Below are 20164 nucleotides of genomic sequence, written 5' to 3'. Positions count from 1 at the left end.
ATCTCACAAACATCCGAGCATATCATTGTGAGACATATTCCTGATCCAATGTGTTCCATGTCTAAGATAATTTCCCCTAAACGAAAAATCCAAAGAGTTCAATAAACAGAAACAAAATAGAATATATGTGGGCTGTTTGATCATACCTGGTGAATAATGCTTGCCATTTATGACACAGAAGCATTGTGTAGTTGAACCTGGAGTAGTAACAGTTGTTGTAGTTGGACCTTCTGTTGTTGTGGTGTGTCCTGCTGTTGGGGTTGTAGATTTACTTGTAGTAGTTGGACCTTCAGTGGTTGTGGTGGGTCCTGCTGTTGTGGTTGTTGATTTAGTTGTCGTAGTTGGACCTTCAGTTGTTGTGGTGGGTCCTGCTGTTGTGGTTGTTGATTTAGTTGTCGTAGTTGGACCTTCAGTGGTTGTGGTGGGTCCTGCTGTTGTGGTTGTTGATTTAGTTGTCGTAGTTGGACCTTCAGTTGTTGTGGTGGGTCCTGCTGTTGTGGTTGTTGATTTAGTTGTCGTAGTTGGACCTTCAGTTGTTGTGGTGGGTCCTGCTGTTGTGGTTGTTGATTTAGTTGTCGTAGTTGGACCTTCAGTGGTTGTGGTGGGTCCTGCTGTTGTGGTTGTTGATTTAGTTGTCGTAGTTGGACCTTCAGTTGTTGTGGTGGGTCCTGCTGTTGTGGTTGTTGATTTAGTTGTCGTAGTTGGACCTTCAGTTGTTGTGGTGGGTCCTGCTGTTGTGGTTGTTGATTTAGTTGTCGTAGTTGGACCTTCAGTGGTTGTGGTGGGTCCTGCTGTTGTGGTTGTTGATTTAGTTGTCGTAGTTGGACCTTCAGTTGTTGTGGTGGGTCCTGCTGTTGTGGTTGTCGATTTAGTTGTCGTAGTTGGACCTTCAGTGGTTGTGGTGGGTCCTGCTGTTGTGGTTGTCGATTTAGTTGTCGTAGTTGGACCTTCAGTTGTTGTGGTGGGTCCTGCTGTTGTGGTTGTTGATTTAGTTGTCGTAGTTGAACCTTCACTTGTTGTGGTGGGTCCTGCTGTTGTGGTTGTCGATTTAGTTGTCGTAGTTGGACCTTCAGTTGTTGTGGTGGGTCCTGCTGTTGTGGTTGTTGATTTAGTTGTCGTAGTTGAACCTTCACTTGTTGTGGTGGGTCCTGCTGTTGTGGTTGTCGATTTAGTTGTCGTAGTTGGACCTTCAGTTGTGGTGGGCCCTGCCGTTGTGGTTGTCAATTTAGTTGTTGTAGTTGGACCTTCAGTTGTTGTGGTGGGTCTTGCTGTTGTGGTTGTTGATTTAGTCGTCGTAGTTGGACCTTCAGTTGTTGTGGTTGGTCCTGCTGTTATGGTTGTTGATTTACTCGTCGTAGTTGGACCTTCAGTTGTTGTGGTGGGTCCTGCTGTTGTGGTTGTTGATTTAGTCGTCGTAGTTGGACCTTCAGTTGTTGTGGTGGGTCCTGCTGTTGTGGTTGTTGATTTAGTTGTCGTAGTTGGACCTTCAGTGGTTGTGGTGGGTCCTGCTGTTGTGGTTGTTGATTTAGTTGTCGTAGTTGGACCTTCAGTTGTTGTGGTGGGTCCTGCTGTTGTGGTTGTTGATTTAGTTGTCGTAGTTGGACCTTCAGTGGTTGTGGTGGGTCCTGCTGTTGTGGTTGTTGATTTAGTTGTCGTAGTTGGACCTTCAGTTGTTGTGGTGGGTCCTGCTGTTGTGGTTGTTGATTTAGTTGTTGTAGTTGGACCTTCAGTTGTTGTGGTGGGTCCTGCTGTTGTGGTTGTTGATTTAGTTGTCGTAGTTGGACCTTCAGTGGTTGTGGTGGGTCCTGCTGTTGTGGTTGTTGATTTAGTTGTCGTAGTTGGACCTTCAGTTGTTGTGGTGGGTCCTGCTGTTGTGGTTGTCGATTTAGTTGTCGTAGTTGGACCTTCAGTGGTTGTGGTGGGTCCTGCTGTTGTGGTTGTCGATTTAGTTGTCGTAGTTGGACCTTCAGTTGTTGTGGTGGGTCCTGCTGTTGTGGTTGTTGATTTAGTTGTCGTAGTTGAACCTTCACTTGTTGTGGTGGGTCCTGCTGTTGTGGTTGTCGATTTAGTTGTCGTAGTTGGACCTTCAGTTGTTGTGGTGGGTCCTGCTGTTGTGGTTGTTGATTTAGTTGTCGTAGTTGAACCTTCACTTGTTGTGGTGGGTCCTGCTGTTGTGGTTGTCGATTTAGTTGTCGTAGTTGGACCTTCAGTTGTGGTGGGCCCTGCCGTTGTGGTTGTCAATTTAGTTGTTGTAGTTGGACCTTCAGTTGTTGTGGTGGGTCTTGCTGTTGTGGTTGTTGATTTAGTCGTCGTAGTTGGACCTTCAGTTGTTGTGGTTGGTCCTGCTGTTATGGTTGTTGATTTACTCGTCGTAGTTGGACCTTCAGTTGTTGTGGTGGGTCCTGCTGTTGTGGTTGTTGATTTAGTCGTCGTAGTTGGACCTTCAGTTGTTGTGGTGGGTCCTGCTGTTGTGGTTGTCGATTTAGTTGTCGTAGTTGGACCTTCAGTTGTTAGGGTGGGTCCTGCTGTTGTGGTTGTCAATTTAGTTGTCGTAGTTGGACCTTCAGTGGGCGTGGTGGGTCCTGCTGTTGTGGTTGTTGATTTAGTTGTCGTAGTTGGACCTTCAGTTGTTGTGGTTGGTCCTGCTGTTATGGTTGTTGATTTAGTCGTTGTAGTTGGACCTTCAGTTGTTGTGGTGGGTCCTGCTGTTGTGGTTGTCGATTTAGTCGTCGTAGTTGGACCTTCAGTTGTTGTGGTGGGTCCTGCTGTTGTGGTTGTCAATTTAGTTGTCGTAGTTGGACCTTCAGTGGGTGTGGTGGGTCCTGCTGTTGTGGTTGTTGATTTAGTTGTCGTAGTTGGACCTTCAGTTGTTGAGGTGGGTCCTGCTGTTATGGTTGTTGATTTAGTCGTTGTAGTTGGACCTTCAGTTGTTGTGGTGGGTCCTGCTGTTGTGGTTGTCGATTTAGTCGTCGTAGTTGGACCTTCAGTTGTTGTGGTGGGTCCTGCTGTTGTGGTTGTCAATTTAGTTGTCGTAGTTGGACCTTCAGTGGGTGTGGTGGGTCCTGCTGTTGTGGTTGTTGATTTAGTCGTTGTAGTTGGACCTTCAGTTGTTGTGGTGGGTCCTGCTGTTGTGGTTGTCGATTCAGCTGTTGTAGTTGGACCTTCAGTTGTTGTGGTGGGTCCTGTTGTGGTGGTTGTAGATTTAGTTGTAGTAGTTGGACCTTCAGTGGTTGTGGTGGGTCTTGCTGTTGTGGTTGTTGACTTAGTTGTTGTAGTTGGACCTTCAGTGGTTGTGGTGGGTCCTGCTGTTGTGGTTGTAGATTTAGTTGTAGTAGTTGGACCTTCAGTTGTTGAGGTGGGTCCTGCTGTTGTAGTTGTTGGTTTAGTTGTTGTAGTCGGACCTTCAGTTGTTGTGGTGGGTCCTGCTGTTGTGGTTGTAGATTTTGTTGTAGTTTGACTTTCAGTTGTTGTGGTGGGTCCTGCGGTTGTGGTTGTTGATTTGGTTGTCGTAGTTGGACCTTCAGTTGTTGTGGTGGGTCCTGTTGTGGTGGTTGTATATTTACTTGTAGTAGTTGGACCTTCAGTGGTTGTGGTGGGTCTTGCTGTTGTGGTTGTTGACTTAGTTGTTGTAGTTGGACCTTCAGTGGTTGTGGTGGGTCCTGCTGTTGTAGTTGTTGGTTTAGTTGTTGTAGTCGGACCTTCAGTTGTTGTGGTGGGTCCTGCTGTTGTGGTTGTAGATTTTGTTGTAGTTTGACTTTCAGTTGTTGTGGTGGGTCCTGCGGTTGTGGTTGTTGATTTGGTTGTCGTAGTTGGACCTTCAGTTGTTGTGGTGGGTCCTGTTGTGGTGGTTGTATATTTACTTGTAGTAGTTGGACCTTCAGTGGTTGTGGTGGGTCTTGCTGTTGTGGTTGTTGATTTAGTTGTCGTAGTTGGACCTTCAGTGGTTGTGGTGGGTCCTGCTGTTGTGGTTGTTGATTTAGTTGTCGTAGTTGGACCTTCAGTTGTTGTGGTGGGTCCTGCTGTTGTGGTTGTTGATTTAGTTGTTGTAGTTGGACCTTCAGTTGTTGTGGTGGGTCCTGCTGTTGTGGTTGTTGATTTAGTTGTCGTAGTTGGACCTTCAGTGGTTGTGGTGGGTCCTGCTGTTGTGGTTGTTGATTTAGTTGTCGTAGTTGGACCTTCAGTTGTTGTGGTGGGTCCTGCTGTTGTGGTTGTCGATTTAGTTGTCGTAGTTGGACCTTCAGTGGTTGTGGTGGGTCCTGCTGTTGTGGTTGTCGATTTAGTTGTCGTAGTTGGACCTTCAGTTGTTGTGGTGGGTCCTGCTGTTGTGGTTGTTGATTTAGTTGTCGTAGTTGAACCTTCACTTGTTGTGGTGGGTCCTGCTGTTGTGGTTGTCGATTTAGTTGTCGTAGTTGGACCTTCAGTTGTTGTGGTGGGTCCTGCTGTTGTGGTTGTTGATTTAGTTGTCGTAGTTGAACCTTCACTTGTTGTGGTGGGTCCTGCTGTTGTGGTTGTCGATTTAGTTGTCGTAGTTGGACCTTCAGTTGTGGTGGGCCCTGCCGTTGTGGTTGTCAATTTAGTTGTTGTAGTTGGACCTTCAGTTGTTGTGGTGGGTCTTGCTGTTGTGGTTGTTGATTTAGTCGTCGTAGTTGGACCTTCAGTTGTTGTGGTTGGTCCTGCTGTTATGGTTGTTGATTTACTCGTCGTAGTTGGACCTTCAGTTGTTGTGGTGGGTCCTGCTGTTGTGGTTGTTGATTTAGTCGTCGTAGTTGGACCTTCAGTTGTTGTGGTGGGTCCTGCTGTTGTGGTTGTCGATTTAGTTGTCGTAGTTGGACCTTCAGTTGTTAGGGTGGGTCCTGCTGTTGTGGTTGTCAATTTAGTTGTCGTAGTTGGACCTTCAGTGGGCGTGGTGGGTCCTGCTGTTGTGGTTGTTGATTTAGTTGTCGTAGTTGGACCTTCAGTTGTTGTGGTTGGTCCTGCTGTTATGGTTGTTGATTTAGTCGTTGTAGTTGGACCTTCAGTTGTTGTGGTGGGTCCTGCTGTTGTGGTTGTCGATTTAGTCGTCGTAGTTGGACCTTCAGTTGTTGTGGTGGGTCCTGCTGTTGTGGTTGTCAATTTAGTTGTCGTAGTTGGACCTTCAGTGGGTGTGGTGGGTCCTGCTGTTGTGGTTGTTGATTTAGTTGTCGTAGTTGGACCTTCAGTTGTTGAGGTGGGTCCTGCTGTTATGGTTGTTGATTTAGTCGTTGTAGTTGGACCTTCAGTTGTTGTGGTGGGTCCTGCTGTTGTGGTTGTCGATTTAGTCGTCGTAGTTGGACCTTCAGTTGTTGTGGTGGGTCCTGCTGTTGTGGTTGTCAATTTAGTTGTCGTAGTTGGACCTTCAGTGGGTGTGGTGGGTCCTGCTGTTGTGGTTGTTGATTTAGTCGTTGTAGTTGGACCTTCAGTTGTTGTGGTGGGTCCTGCTGTTGTGGTTGTCGATTCAGCTGTTGTAGTTGGACCTTCAGTTGTTGTGGTGGGTCCTGTTGTGGTGGTTGTAGATTTAGTTGTAGTAGTTGGACCTTCAGTGGTTGTGGTGGGTCTTGCTGTTGTGGTTGTTGACTTAGTTGTTGTAGTTGGACCTTCAGTGGTTGTGGTGGGTCCTGCTGTTGTGGTTGTAGATTTAGTTGTAGTAGTTGGACCTTCAGTTGTTGAGGTGGGTCCTGCTGTTGTAGTTGTTGGTTTAGTTGTTGTAGTCGGACCTTCAGTTGTTGTGGTGGGTCCTGCTGTTGTGGTTGTAGATTTTGTTGTAGTTTGACTTTCAGTTGTTGTGGTGGGTCCTGCGGTTGTGGTTGTTGATTTGGTTGTCGTAGTTGGACCTTCAGTTGTTGTGGTGGGTCCTGTTGTGGTGGTTGTATATTTACTTGTAGTAGTTGGACCTTCAGTGGTTGTGGTGGGTCTTGCTGTTGTGGTTGTTGACTTAGTTGTTGTAGTTGGACCTTCAGTGGTTGTGGTGGGTCCTGCTGTTGTAGTTGTTGGTTTAGTTGTTGTAGTCGGACCTTCAGTTGTTGTGGTGGGTCCTGCTGTTGTAGTTGTTGGTTTAGTTGTTGTAGTCGGACCTTCAGTTGTTGTGGTGGGTCCTGCTGTTGTGGTTGTAGATTTTGTTGTAGTCTGACTTTCAGTTGTTGTGGTGGGTCCTGCGGTTGTGGTTGTTGATTTGGTTGTCGTAGTTGGACCTTCAGTGGTAGTGGTGGGTCCTGCTGTTGTGGTTGTTGATTTAGTTGTCGTAGTTGGACCTTCAGTGGTTGTGGTGGGTCCTGCTGTTGTGGTTGTTGATTTGGTTGTCGTAGTTGGACCTTTAGTGGTAGTGGTGGGTCCTGCTGTTGTGGTTGTTGATTTAGTCGTCGTAGTTGGACCTTCAGTTGTTGTGGTTGGTCCTGCTGTTGTGGTTGTTGTTTTGGTCGTCGTAGTTGGACCTTCAGTTGTTGTGGTTGGTCCTGCTGTTATGGTTGTGGATTTAGTCGTTGTAGTTGGACCTTCAGTTGTTGTGGTGGGTCCTGCTGTTGTGGTTGTTGATTTAGTCGTCGTAGTTGGACCTTCAGTTGTTGTAGTGGGTCCTGCTGTTGTGGTTGTCCATTTAGTTGTCGTAGTTGGACCTTCAGTGGGTGTGGTTGGTCCTGCTGTTGTGGTTGTTGATTTAGTCGTTGTAGTTGGACCTTCAGTTGTTGTGGTGGGTCCTGCTGTTGTGGTTGTCGATTTAGTTGTTGTAGTTGGACCTTCAGTTGTTGTGGTGGGTCCTGTTGTGGTGGTTGTAGATTTACTTGTAGTAGTTGGACCTTCAGTGGTTGTGGTGGGTCTTGCTGTTGTGGTTGTTGACTTAGTTGTTGTAGTTGGACCTTCAGTGGTTGTGGTGGGTCCTGCTGTTGTGGTTGTAGATTTAGTTGTAGTAGTTGGACCTTCAGTTGTTGAGGTGGGTCCTGCTGTTGTAGTTGTTGATTTAGTTGTTGTAGTCGGACCTTCGGTTGTTGTGGTGGGTCCTGCTGTTGTGGTTGTAGATTTTGTTGTAGTGGGACTTTCAGTTGTTGTGGTGGGTCCTGTGGTTGCGGTTGTTGATTTGGTTGTCGTAGTTGGACCTTCAGTGGTAGTGGTGGGTCCTGCTGTTGTGGTTGTTAATTTAGTTGTCGTAGTTGGACCTTCAGTTGTTGTGGTGGGTCCTGCTGTTGTGGTTGTCGATTTGGTTGTCGTAGTTGGACCTTCAGTTGTTGTGGTGGGTCCTGCTGTTGTGGTTGTCGATTTAGTTGTCGTAGTTGGACCTTCAGTTGTTGTGGTGGGTCCTGCTGTTGTGGTTGTCGATTTAGTTGTCGTAGTTGGACCTTCGGTTGTTGTGGTGGGTCCTGCTGTTGTGGTTGTTGATTTAGTGGTCGTAGTTGGACCTTCGGTTGTTGTGGTGGGTCCTGCTGTTGTGGTTGTTGATTTGGTTGTCGTAGTTGGACCTTCAGTGGTAGTGGTGGGTCCTGCTGTTGTGGTTGTTGATTTAGTTGTCGTAGTTGGACCTTCAGTTGTTGTGGTGGGTCCTGCTGTTGTGGTTGTCGATTTGGTTGTCGTAGTTGGACCTTCAGTTGTTGTGGTGGGTCCTGCTATTATGGTTGTCGACTTAGTTGTCGTAGTTGGACCTTCAGTTGTTGTGGTGGGTCCTGCTGTTGTGGTTGTTGATTTGGTTGTCGTAGTTGGACCTTCAGTGGTAGTGGTGGGTCCTGCTGTTGTGGTTGTCGATTTAGTTGTCGTAGTTGGACCTTCAGTTGTTGTGGTGGGTCCTGCCGTTGTGGTTGTCGATTTGGTTGTCGTAGTTGGACCTTCAGTTGTTGTGGTGGGTCCTGCCGTTATGGTTGTCGATTTAGTTGTCGTAGTTGGACCTTCAGTTGTTGTGGTGGGTCCTGCTGTTGTGGTTGTTGATTTAGTTGTCATAGTTGGACCTTCAGTTGATGTGGTGGGCCCTGCCCTTGTGGTTGTCGATTTAGTTGTAGTAGTTGGACCTTCAGTTGTTGTGGTGGGTGCTGCTGTTGTGGTTGTCGATTTAGTTGTCGTAGTTGGACCTTCAGTGGTTGTGGTGGGCCCTGCTGTTGTGGTTGTTGATTTAGTTGTTGTAGTTGGACCTTCAGTTGTTGTGGTTGGTCCTGCTGTTATGGTTGTTGATTTAGTCGTTGTAGTTGGACCTTCAGTTGTTGTGGTGGGTCCTGCTGTTGTGGTTGTCAATTTAGTTGTCGTAGTTGGACCTTCAGTGGGTGTGGTGGGTCCTGCTGTTGTGGTTGTTGATTTAGTCGTCGTAGTTGGACCTTCAGTTGTTGTGGTTGGTCCTGCTGTTATGGTTGTTGATTTAGTCGTTGTAGTTGGACCTTCAGTTGTTGTGGTGGGTCCTGCTGTTGTGGTTGTTGATTTAGTCGTCGTAGTTGGACCTTCAGTTGTTGTGGTGGGTCCTGCTGTTGTGGTTGTCGATTTAGTTGTCGTAGTTGGACCTTCAGTGGGTGTGGTGGGTTCTGCTGTTGTGGTTGTTGATTTAGTCGTTGTAGTTGGACCTTCAGTTGTTGAGGTGGGTCCTGCTGTTGTGGTTGTCGATTTAGTTGTCGTAGTTGGACCTTCGGTTGTTGTGGTGGGTCCTGCTGTTGTGGTTGTTGATTTAGTGGTCGTAGTTGGACCTTCAGTTGTTGTGGTGGGTCCTGCTGTTGTGGTTGTCGATTTGGTTGTCGTAGTTGGACCTTCAGTTGTTGTGGTGGGTCCTGCCGTTATGGTTGTCGACTTAGTTGTCGTAGTTGGACCTTCAGTTGTTGTGGTGGGTCCTGCTGTTGTGGTTGTTGATTTGGTTGTCGTAGTTGGACCTTCAGTGGTAGTGGTGGGTCCTGCTGTTGTGGTTGTCGATTTAGTTGTCGTAGTTGGACCTTCAGTTGTTGTGGTGGGTCCTGCCGTTGTGGTTGTCGTAGTTGGACCTTCAGTTGTTGTGGTGGGTCCTGCCGTTATGGTTGTCGATTTAGTTGTCGTAGTTGGACCTTCAGTTGTTGTGGTGGGTCCTGCTGTTGTGGTTGTTGATTTAGTTGTCATAGTTGGACCTTCAGTTGATGTGGTGGGCCCTGCCGTTGTGGTTGTCGATTTAGTTGTCGTAGTTGGACCTTCAGTTGTTGTGGTGGGTCCTGCTGTTGTGGTTGTTGATTTGGTTGTCGTAGTTGGACCTTCAGTGGTAGTAGTGGGTCCTGCTGTTGTGGTTGTCGATTTAGTTGTCGTAGTTGGACCTTCAGTTGTTGTGGTGGGTCCTGCCGTTGTGGTTGTCGATTTGGTTGTCGATTTGGTTGTCGTAGTTGGACCTTCAGTTGTTGTGGTGGGTCCTGCCGTTATGGTTGTCGATTTAGTTGTCGTAGTTGGACCTTCAGTTGTTGTGGTGGGTGCTGCTGTTGTGGTTGTCGATTTAGTTGTCGTAGTTGGACCTTCAGTGGTTGTGGTGGGCCCTGCTGTTGTAGTTGTAGATTTAGTTGTTGTAGTTGGACCTTCAGTTGTTGTGGTTGGTCCTGCTGTTATGGTTGTTGATTTAGTCGTTGTAGTTGGACCTTCAGTTGTTGTGGTGGGTCCTGCTGTTGTGGTTGTCAATTTAGTTGTCGTAGTTGGACCTTCAGTGGGTGTGGTGGGTCCTGCTGTTGTGGTTGTTGATTTAGTCGTCGTAGTTGGACCTTCAGTTGTTGTGGTTGGTCCTGCTGTTATGGTTGTTGATTTAGTCGTTGTAGTTGGACCTTCAGTTGTTGTGGTGGGTCCTGCTGTTGTGGTTGTTGATTTAGTCGTCGTAGTTGGACCTTCAGTTGTTGTGGTGGGTCCTGCTGTTGTGGTTGTCGATTTAGTTGTCGTAGTTGGACCTTCAGTGGGTGTGGTGGGTTCTGCTGTTGTGGTTGTTGATTTAGTCGTTGTAGTTGGACCTTCAGTTGTTGAGGTGGGTCCTGCTGTTGGGGTTGTCGATTTAGTTGTTGTAGTTGGACCTTCAGTTGTTGTGGTGGGTCCTGTTGTGGTGGTTGTAGATTTACTTGTAGTAGTTGGACCTTCAGTGGTTGTGGTGGGTCTTGCTGTTGTGGTTGTAGATTTTGTTGTAGTGGGACTTTCAGTTGTTGTGGTGGGTCCTGCGGTTGTGGTCGTTGATTTGGTTGTCGTAGTTGGACCTTCAGTGGTAGTGGTGGGTCCTGCTGTTGTGGTTGTTGATTTAGTTGTCGTAGTTGGACCTTCAGTTGTTGTGGGGGGTCCTGCTGTTGTGGTTGTTGATTTGGTTGTCGTAGTTGGACCTTCAGTGGTAGTGGTGGGTCCTGCTGTTGTGGTTGTTGATTTAGTTGTCGTAGTTGGACCTTCAGTTGTTGTGGTGGGTCCTGCTGTTGTGGTTGTCGATTTGGTTGTCGTAGTTGGACCTTCAGTTGTTGTGGTGGGTCCTGCTGTTGTGGTAGTCGATTTAGTTGTCGTAGTTGGACGTTCTGTTGTTGTGGTGGGTCCTGCTATTGTGGTTGTTGATTTAGTTGTCATAGTTGGACCTTCAGTTGTTGTGGTGGGCCCTGCCGTTGTGGTTGTCGATTTAGTTGTAGTAGTTGGACCTTCAGTTGTTGTGGTGGGTGCTGCTGTTGTAGTTGTCGATTTAGTTGTCGTAGTTGGACTTTCAGTGGTTGTGGTGGGCCCTGCTGTTGTAGTTGTAGATTTAGTTGTTGTAGTTGGACCTTCAGTTGTTGTGGTTGGTCCTACTGTTATGGTTGTTGATTTAGTCATTGTAGTTGGACCTTCAGTTGTTGTGGTGGGTCCTGCTGTTGTGGTTGTTGATTTAGTCGTCGTAGTTGGACCTTCAGTTGTTGTGGTGGGCCCTGCTGTTGTGGTTGTCGATTTAGTTGTCGTAGTTGGACCTTCAGTTGTTGTGGTGGGTCCTGCTGTTGTGGTTGTCAATTTAGTTGTCGTAGTTGGACCTTCAGTGGGTGTGGTGGGTCCTGCTGTTGTGGTTGTTGATTTAGTCGTCGTAGTTGGACCTTCAGTTGTTGTGGTTGGTCCTGCTGTTATGGTTGTTGATTTAGTCGTTGTAGTTGGACCTTCAGTTGTTGTGGTGGGTCCTGCTGTTGTGGTTGTTGATTTAGTCGTTGTAGTTGGACCTTCAGTTGTTGTGGTGGGTCCTGCTGTTGTGGTTGTCAATTTAGTTGTCGTAGTTGGACCTTCAGTGGGTGTGGTGGGTTCTGCTGTTGTGGTTGTTGATTTAGTCGTTGCAGTTGGACCTTCAGTTGTTGAGGTGGGTCCTGGTGTTGTGGTTGTCGATTTAGTTGTTGTAGTTGGACCTTCAGTTGTTGTGGTGGGTCCTGCTGTTGTGGTTGTTGATTTAGTTGTCATAGTTGGACCTTCAGTTGTTGTGGTGGGCCCTGCCGTTGTGGTTGTCGATTTAGTTGTAGTAGTTGGACCTTCAGTTGTTGTGGTGGGTCCTTCTGTTGTGGTTGTTGATTTAGTTGTCATAGTTGGACCTTCAGTTGTTGTGGTGGGCCCTGCCGTTGTGGTTGTCGATTTAGTTGTAGTAGTTGGACCTTCAGTTGTTGTGGTGGGTCCTTCTGTTGTGGTTGTCGATTTAGTTGTAGTAGTTGGACCTTCAGTTGTTGTGGTGGGTGCTGCTGTTGTAGTTGTCGATTTAGTTGTCGTAGTTGGACCTTCAGTGGTTGTGGTGGGCCCTGCTGTTGTAGTTGTAGATTTAGTTGTTGTAGTTGGACCTTCAGTTGTTGTGGTTGGTCCTACTGTTATGGTTGTTGATTTAGTCATTGTAGTTGGACCTTCAGTTGTTGTGGTGGGTCCTGCTGTTGTCGTTGTTGATTTAGTCGTCATAGTTGGACCTTCAGTTGTTGTGGTGGGTCCTGCTGTTGTGGTTGTCGATTTAGTTGTCGTAGTTGGACCTTCAGTTGTTGTGGTGGGTCCTGCTGTTGTGGTTGTCGATTTAGTTGTCGTAGTTGGACCTTCAGTGGGTGTGGTGGTTCCTGCTGTTGTGGTTGTTGATTTAGTCGTCGTAGTTGGACCTTCAGTTGTTGTGGTTGGTCCTGCTGTTATGGTTGTTGATTTAGTCGTTGTAGTTGGACCTTCAGTTGTTGTGGTGGGTCCTGCTGTTGTGGTTGTTGATTTAGTCGTTCTAGTTGGACCTTCAGTTGTTGTGGTGGGTCCTGCTGTTGTGGTTGTCAATTTAGTTGTCGTAGTTGGACCTTCAGTGGGTGTGGTGGGTTCTGCTGTTGTGGTTGTTGATTTAGTCGTTGCAGTTGGACCTTCAGTTGTTGAGGTGGGTCCTGGTGTTGTGGTTGTCGATTTAGTTGTTGTAGTTGGACCTTCAGTTGTTGTGGTGGGTCCTGTTGTGGTGGTTGTAGATTTACTTGTAGTAGTTTGACCTTCAGTGGTTGTGGTGGGTCTTGCTGTTGTGGATGTAGATTTTGTTGTAGTGGGACTTTCAGTTGTTGTGGTGGGTCCTGCGGTCGTGGTTGTTGATTTGGTTGTCGTAGTTGGACCTTCAGTGGTAGTGGTGGGTCCTGCTGTTGTGGTTGTTGATTTAGTTGTCGTAGTTGGACCTTCAGTGGTAGTGGTGGGTCCTGCTGTTGTGGTTGTTGATTTAGTCGTCGTAGTTGGACCTTCAGTTGTTGTGGTGGGTCCTGCTGTTGTGGTTGTTGATTTAGTCGTCGTAGTTGGACCTTCAGTTGTTGTGGTGGGTCCTGCTGTTGTGGTTGTCGATTTAGTTGTCGTAGTTGGACCTTCAGTTGTTGTGGTGGGTCCTGCTGTTGTGGTTGTCGATTTAGTTGTCGTAGTTGGACCTTCAGTTGTTGTGGTGGGTCCTGCTGTTGTGGTAGTCGATTTAGTTGTCGTAGTTGGACCTTCTGTTGTTGTGGTGGGTCCTGCTGTTGTGGTTGTCGATTTAGTTGTCGTAGTTGGACCTTCAGTTGTTGTGGTGGGTCCTGCTGTTGTGGTAGTCGATTTAGTTGTCGTAGTTGGACCTTCTGTTGTTGTGGTGGGTCCTGCTGTTGTGGTTGTCGATTTAGTTGTCGTAGTTGGACCTTCAGTTGTTGTGGTGGGTCCTGCTGTTGTGGTAGTCGATTTAGTTGTCGTAGTTGGACCTTCAGTTGTTGTGGTGGGTCCTGCTGTTGTGGTTGTCGATTTAGTTGTCGTAGTTGGACCTTCTGTTGTTGTGGTGGGTCCTGCTGTTGTGGTTGTCGATTTAGTTGTCGTAGTTGGACCTTCAGTTGTTGTGGTGGGTCCTGCTGTTGTGGTTGTCGATTTAGTTGTCGTAGTTGGACCTTCTGTTGTTGTGGTGGGTCCTGCTGTTGTGGTTGTCGATTTAGTTGTCGTAGTTGGACCTTCAGTTGTTGTGGTGGGTCCTGCTGTTGTGGTAGTCGATTTAGTTGTCGTAGTTGGACCTTCAGTTGTTGTGGTGGGTCCTGCTGTTGTGGTTGTCGATTTAGTTGTCGTAGTTGGACCTTCAGTTGTTGTGGTGGGTCCTGCTGTTGTGGTAGTCGATTTAGTTGTCGTAGTTGGACCTTCTGTTGTTGTGGTGGGTCCTGCTGTTGTGGTTGTTGATTTAGTTGTCGTAGTTGGACCTTCAGTTGTTGTGGTGGGTCCTGCTGTTGTGGTTGTTGATTTGATTGTCGTAGTTGGACCTTCAGTGGTAGTGGTGGGTCCTGCTGTTGTGGTTGTTGATTTAGTTGTCGTAGTCGGACCTTCAGTTGTTGTGGTGGGTCCTGCCATTGTGGTTGTTGATTTAGTTGTAGTTGGACCTTCAGTTGTTGTGGTGGGCCTTGATGTTGGGGTTGTCAATTGTCCGGATGGTGTTGTTGTAATGTTGCTAATAACATGGTCAGTAGACTGGCTTTCTGTTGTTCCAGTTACAGGTTCCTCAAATGTTGTAGAAATTGTGGTATCAGATATAGTTGTGGTTGTTTGGCTTTCAGTTGTAGTGGTTGGTCTTGATGATGATGCTGTGGATTTTGTGGTGGTGGTGGCGAATGGGCTCACAGAGATAGTTGGAGGTATTGTTGGGGGGATTGTCGGTTTTGTGTATGTGGTAGTTCGTCCTTCGGTTGTAGTAGAAGATTCAGTCTCAGGAGCAGAGGTTGTTGTAGGAGGCACAGTTGTAGTGGAGCAGGTTTGATTGTCAAATACAACTGTTGTATTTATACATATCGCATAGTAGCACATTCCTAAATTGTCAGTGACATTGAAAATAACTTCATATGGATCGTATCTTGTTTCATTGTAAAAGCAACCTTCACATTCCTCAACACATATCTGGTGTTCCTCATCAAATAGCGGCTTATCTTCCGGGCACACGGGGTAACAACCTGGAAAAACAATAACAAAACAATCACTCATCAAGTTTTTAAAATTAAAGCTTTATTTACCGTATTTTTAGGACTATAAGTCGCTCCGGAGTATAAGTCGCACCGGCCGAAAATGCATAATAAAGAAGGAAAAAAACATATATAAGTCGCACTGGAGTATAAGTCGCATTTTTGGGGGAAATGTATTTGATAAAACCCAACACCAAGAATAGACATTTGAAAGGCAATTTAAAATAAATAAACAATAGTGAACAGGCTGAATAAGTGTACGTTATATGACGCATAAATAACCAACTGAGAACGTGCCTGGTATGTTAACGTAACATATTATGGTAAGAGTCATTCAAATAACTATAACATATAGAACATTTCCATCAATATGTGAATTTTGCAACCAGGGGTGGAAGCATATTGGACTTGGTGTATAGTAATATTAAACAGGCGTATAAAGCAGCACCACGCCCCCACCTGGGCTCCACAGACCATCTATCTGTGATGCTAATTCCTGCATACAAGCCCCTGCTGATCAGGAAGCAAGCTACAGTGAAGCAGGTGAGGACCTGGCCAGAGGGAGCAATGTCAGCATTACAAGACTGTTTCGAAACCACAGACTGGGACATGTTCAAAGCAGCCGCCACCGAAAATCACCACACATGTGTGGAGGAGTATGCAGAGTCTGTGTCCGCATACATTCAGAAGTACATGGAGGATGTCAGTGTGATCAAGAACATCCCCACACGGGCCAACGAGAAACCCTGCATGAACAGTGAGGTACGTGGCGACATGGTGGCATTAAAATCACCCAGAGCTAACCTGAACCGTGCCATTAAGGTTGCAAAGCGTGCTCACAGTCAGAAAGTGCAGGACTTCTTCGAGAACCCTACAAACACTAGACGAATGTGGCAGGGCATACAGGTCATCACGGACTATAAAGCTGCCCCCCGTCCCTGTGACAACAGCATCAGCTTCCTAGATGACCTTAACAACTACTTTGCAAGGTTTGAGGCACTTAACACCACTCCGGCGAGAAAATCCATCCCTCGCCCTGATGAGCAGCCTTTCAACCTGGATATAGCGGATGTCCGGAAAACCTTGAGGAGAGTGAACCCCCGGAAAGCACCAGGACCTGATGACATTCCGGGCAAGGTGCTTAAGGGATGTGCAGACCAGCTGGCTGGGATTCTCACAGACATCTTCAACATCTCGATGACCCAGGCTGTGGTACCATCATGTTTTAAGACGGCCACAATCATTCCAGTGCCAAAAAACCCACAATCTCCTCCCTCAATGATTACAGCCGCGTTGCACTCACCCCCATCATAATGAAGTGCTTGGAGAGGCTGGTAAAGGAATATATTGTCTCCAGACTTCCCCCCACATTCGACCCATACCAGTTTGGTTATCGCCCTAACCGCTCCACAGAGGACGCCATCTCCTCTGCACTCCACCTGAGCTTAGAACATCTGGAAGGAAAGGACACACACGTGCGGATGTTGTTTCTGGAATTCAGCTCAGCATTCAACACCAACATCTCGCAGCATTTAGTGAGCAAACTGGCCCTCCTTGGATTCAGTACCACCTTATGCAACTGGCTGCTTGACTTCCTCACAGACAGACCCCAGTCTGTGAGAGTGGGCAACAACACCTCCAGTGCCATCTCCCTGAGCACCGGCTCCCCCCAGGGCTGCGTCCTGAGTCCCCTGCTGTTCACGTTGATGACCCATGACTGCTGCGCCAGGTCCACTACTAACCACATTGTGAAGTATGCGGACGACACGACAGTAGTGGGCCTCATCTGTGACAACAATGACATGGACTACAGAAGGAGGTGAAACATCTGGTTGACTGGTGCAGAACCAACAACCTGGTCCTTGGCAGGTTGTTGGTTGATCATCGTTGACTTCAGAAAGCACCAGTCCAGCCACGCTCCACTCTACATCAACGGCACAGCGGTGGAGATAGTAAGCAGCACCAAGTTCCTGGGGGTGCAGATAACTGACAATATAACCTGGTCCCTACACACCGGAGCTCTTGTAAAAAGAGCTCAGCAGCGCATGCACTTTTTGCGTGGGATGAAAAGAGCACAGCTCCCTCCCTCCATTCTCACCACAATCTACAGAGGCACTATAGAGAGCCTGCTGACCAACAGCATCTCTGTCTGGACTGGAGCCTGCAATGCCTCAGACTGGAAGTCTCTCCAGAGAGAGGTGAGGACGGCGGAAAAGATCATCAGGACTCCTTTTCCTCCTATCCAGGAGATCGCAAAAAGCCGCTGCCTGACCAGGGCTCAGAAAATCTGCAAAGACTCCTCCCACCCCCACCAAGGACTGTTTTCACTGCTGAACTCTAGAAAGAGGTTCCGCAGCCTCCGAAGCAGAACCTCCAGGTTCTGTAACAGCTTCTTCCCTCAGGCCGTAAGACTCTTGAATGCATCATAATTAAATTATCCCCTCAACTCCCCCCAAAATGGATTAACTCGCTGGAATAAAAAAGACAATATAACATACATCCATAAACTTGGACGCATGTGAGAAAGTGCAATATATTTATCTGTACAGTAATCTATTTATTTATTTATATATATTTATTTATTTTATATATATATTTATATATTATTTATATATATTTATTTATTTATATATGCACCTTATTGCTTTTTTTATCCTGCACTACCATGAGCTTATGTAACGAAATTTTTTTCTTATCCGTGCTGTAAAGTTCAAATTTGAACGACAATAAAAAGGAAGTCTAAGTCTAAGTCTAAGTCTACATGCTATACGTTTACCAAACAATCTGTCACTCCTAATCAATAAATCAGATGAAATCTTATACGTCTAGTCTCTTACGTGAATGAGCTAAATAATATTATTTGTTATTTTACGGTAATGTGTTCATAATTTCACACATAAGTCGCTCCTGAGTATAAGTCGCACCCCTGGCCAAACTATGAAAAAAACTGCGACTTATAGTCTGAAAAATACGGTACTATAGTAAAAAATACAATCTGTATAGTTAAATGAAGAGAACATACTAGTAGTTTCAACATGCTGAGTTGCTTAACTGCATCATGTCAATGAATGTTCTCATTCATCCAGGTCATTGTAATCTCAGAGCATTCAATCGATCGCAACTGTACTGTTTGGTTTGTCTTAGAAGACGTTCCACCTGTCATCCGAGTAGGCTTCATCAGTTAATGCATATAGACTTAGATTGGTAAGATCTAGTCTTAGACTTAGATTGGTCAGATCTAGTCTTAGACTTAGATTGGTCAGATCTAGTCTAGCGGCTGGTGCCAATACCTCAGTAGGCTTCATCAGTTCATGCGCATAGACACCAGCCGCTAGACTAGATCTGACTAATCTAAGTCTAAAATTCGATCTGACCAATTTAAGTTTATGAGCATGAACTGATGGAACATACTCAGATGAGAGGTGAAACGTCTTTTAAGACAAACCAAACAGTCCAGTTGCGATGGATTGAATGCCCTGAGATTAACTGCATGATTTTATTCACTGGCATATCAAAGAAGATTGCTTTAGGATCTTACCCTCCAGTTGGGGTAAGGGGTTGCTACAAATTCCCTCTGGATTCAAGCAGGTCTTGTAGCAGGGTTGATGACATGGGTTGTAATGCCATCTGCATTCTTGTGGGTTGTTATAATAATCACAGAAGGCAGCTAGAAGGAAAGCAAACATACAGCATACTTTTGAATACCGTAAATGCTGCCCTAAATTGGAAGTAAAATCGTAAATCATGGCCACTCATGTAAAAGGAACAATATTTTAAATTGTTCATCATTATATTTATATATTTGTTTGTTGTGTACATACGACAGATATCTGGTGTTCTCCATGCCACACATACGCCTGCCTCATTGCAAGCCTGAGCATAAGCTGCAACTGCAGTACAAAAACATTCACAGTCTCCCCCGGTGTCACAGGCACATGAGTCTTTCACACAGTTCTCATAATATGGCTGTGGATCCACCTGATTACAAAAATCACATGGCCGATTACAAATGAAATCGTAACTGCTTGTGTGATTGCGATCATCAAGCCCAAATCTGTCATTACCTTATTGTGACATTCTTTGAATGTTTCGCCGTTTATAATGCTGCACATCATTTTGGCCCAGTGATGTCGGTTTGGTGTTGCCACACAAGGATCGCTGTTTGTTTCCACATTTGGGCAACTGCTGGAGGTTTTCCAGCTGTTGGCAAATTCTAAAACGGTGTTCACTAAAAGCTGCCCCTGAGTGGTGAAGTCATTCTGTCCATTGCCATCAAAATTTCCACACAGGCCACATACGTCTCCCTGATCAGCCGAACAAACGAGTCATTTAGTCCCTTTGCATATACAACAGGAATTAATATCAAAAATAGGTTTTATATTATAATATATAGTATGAACCTAATTAACTTGAATTATAAACTAGCTAAGTAACTGAAATGTAACTTACACTGTGTTGACGTTCCAGGAGGATGCGGACAGTTGTTTTGCGATCCCACATGACTGCTAGTCCAATTGCAGATTCTACAACCAGATACATGCCAACCCTTCTTATCGTGTATTTTATCTGACTTCCCTTTCCCGTGTCCACCTCTTCATATTTTCCTTTTGCTAGTTTGATTTCCATTCGCTGCAATATCGAGGAAATACAGTACATGTTTCTGTTGATTTTTTAATTTTTATTTACAGACACAGTGCAGTGGATGCAGACACTATTAAGCTATGTATGTCTTACCCCAAGCTGGATTCTGACAGTTTTTGAGCATGTGGTACCTGTGGAGCCACATGGTACATTCTCTGTGATGACTCCAATGTTGTCCCCTGCTGTTTTATTGCCACATTTGTTCTTGAAAGAGAAAAAACACATTATTATAACAAAACATTGTAAATATTTTTGTTATCAATCAAATGTTCTATTTTGACAAACACTGATCTTACAATGATTATTTCAACTTTACATCTACATATTTTGTATTAGGCTATATACTAACCTTGACTGCAACATAGCTGCAGTGTCCTTGAAAGCCATATGTTCGCTGATCAAATGTATTGAAATGGCCACTTCCATAAATAATGCAAGTTCCTGAGCATTTTTCCTCTGTGCACAACCAGTTTCCGCTTTTGCAAGTGCTGGATTCCAAACAATAAACATAAGCGCTATTAATACTGTGATTAAGTAATTATGCCTCATATGCAGTCGTATTAAGATCATACCACGTGTTGCACTGCTGAGGAATTTGCGTTCCAGAGGCATAGATTTGACCATTATGCTGACATGGACACTCCGATTTTTCCACACAAAAACCTTTGCCATCGTCAAAAAGGCCAAGAGGACACTGACATCCGGATTCACACTCACCGTAGTCCTGAAAAGAAAGATCACAGCAATGAACAAAAACATTTGAACATGTTTTAGCCCTGGCTGTGTTTGTTCTGAGGGACGGGTAGACTTGGCAAAAAACAGCTCACACAATCATCGCTATCCAGATTTGAACAAGATGCTGCACACTGGACTCCAAGCTGTCCTGCACCAGCATAGGAGCAGTTGAAAAACTCTTTGTGCGGAGGGCATACTGTAAAAGAGGAATAGAAAACTTTGTATGGTAGATCTTTGATCAAATGCTCTGAACAATAGATGAATCAACATACCTGATGAGCGTGCTCTCCAAGAGCGGCAATGAAGCACCCCGTTCCTGCACACACTAAATAAATATACAAGCAAAATGGAATGGATTGAGCTCACGTACGATACATGCAGTGAAAATTCCACTTTTACAATAATAATTGTATAATCAAAATTATAAGAACATTTAATCTAATATGGCAATGCTATACAAC

The 20164-nt window shown here is 45.7% G+C and overlaps 1 protein-coding gene across 1 annotated transcript in view; it reads right to left on the bottom strand.

The window, feature by feature from the left end:
• Window positions 1–20164, bottom strand: part of LOC133641705 (mucin-2-like) — a 59389-nt gene that overhangs the window by 15036 nt on the left and 24189 nt on the right. The window contains exons 18-31 of the mRNA XM_062035647.1: window positions 19976–20028; window positions 19796–19899; window positions 19541–19692; window positions 19318–19456; window positions 19062–19172; window positions 18777–18956; window positions 18392–18631; window positions 18149–18305; window positions 17866–17994; window positions 14072–14318; window positions 12261–12343; window positions 3876–4496; window positions 147–227; window positions 1–76 (exon numbers count right to left, since the gene is read on the bottom strand). The exon at window positions 1–76 is cut by the window's left edge and continues 85 nt beyond it. Coding sequence (XP_061891631.1) covers window positions 1–76; window positions 147–227; window positions 3876–4496; window positions 12261–12343; window positions 14072–14318; window positions 17866–17994; window positions 18149–18305; window positions 18392–18631; window positions 18777–18956; window positions 19062–19172; window positions 19318–19456; window positions 19541–19692; window positions 19796–19899; window positions 19976–20028 — 2373 coding nt within the window. The remainder of the gene's footprint in view (window positions 77–146; window positions 228–3875; window positions 4497–12260; window positions 12344–14071; window positions 14319–17865; window positions 17995–18148; window positions 18306–18391; window positions 18632–18776; window positions 18957–19061; window positions 19173–19317; window positions 19457–19540; window positions 19693–19795; window positions 19900–19975; window positions 20029–20164) is intronic.

The sequence above is a fragment of the Entelurus aequoreus genome, linkage group LG24, assembly GCF_033978785.1.
Source record: "Entelurus aequoreus isolate RoL-2023_Sb linkage group LG24, RoL_Eaeq_v1.1, whole genome shotgun sequence".
Taxonomy (NCBI): Eukaryota; Metazoa; Chordata; class Actinopteri; order Syngnathiformes; family Syngnathidae; genus Entelurus; species Entelurus aequoreus.
Note: the sequence above shows the minus strand (reverse complement) of the source record. Positions and strands in the feature narration are given on the sequence as shown.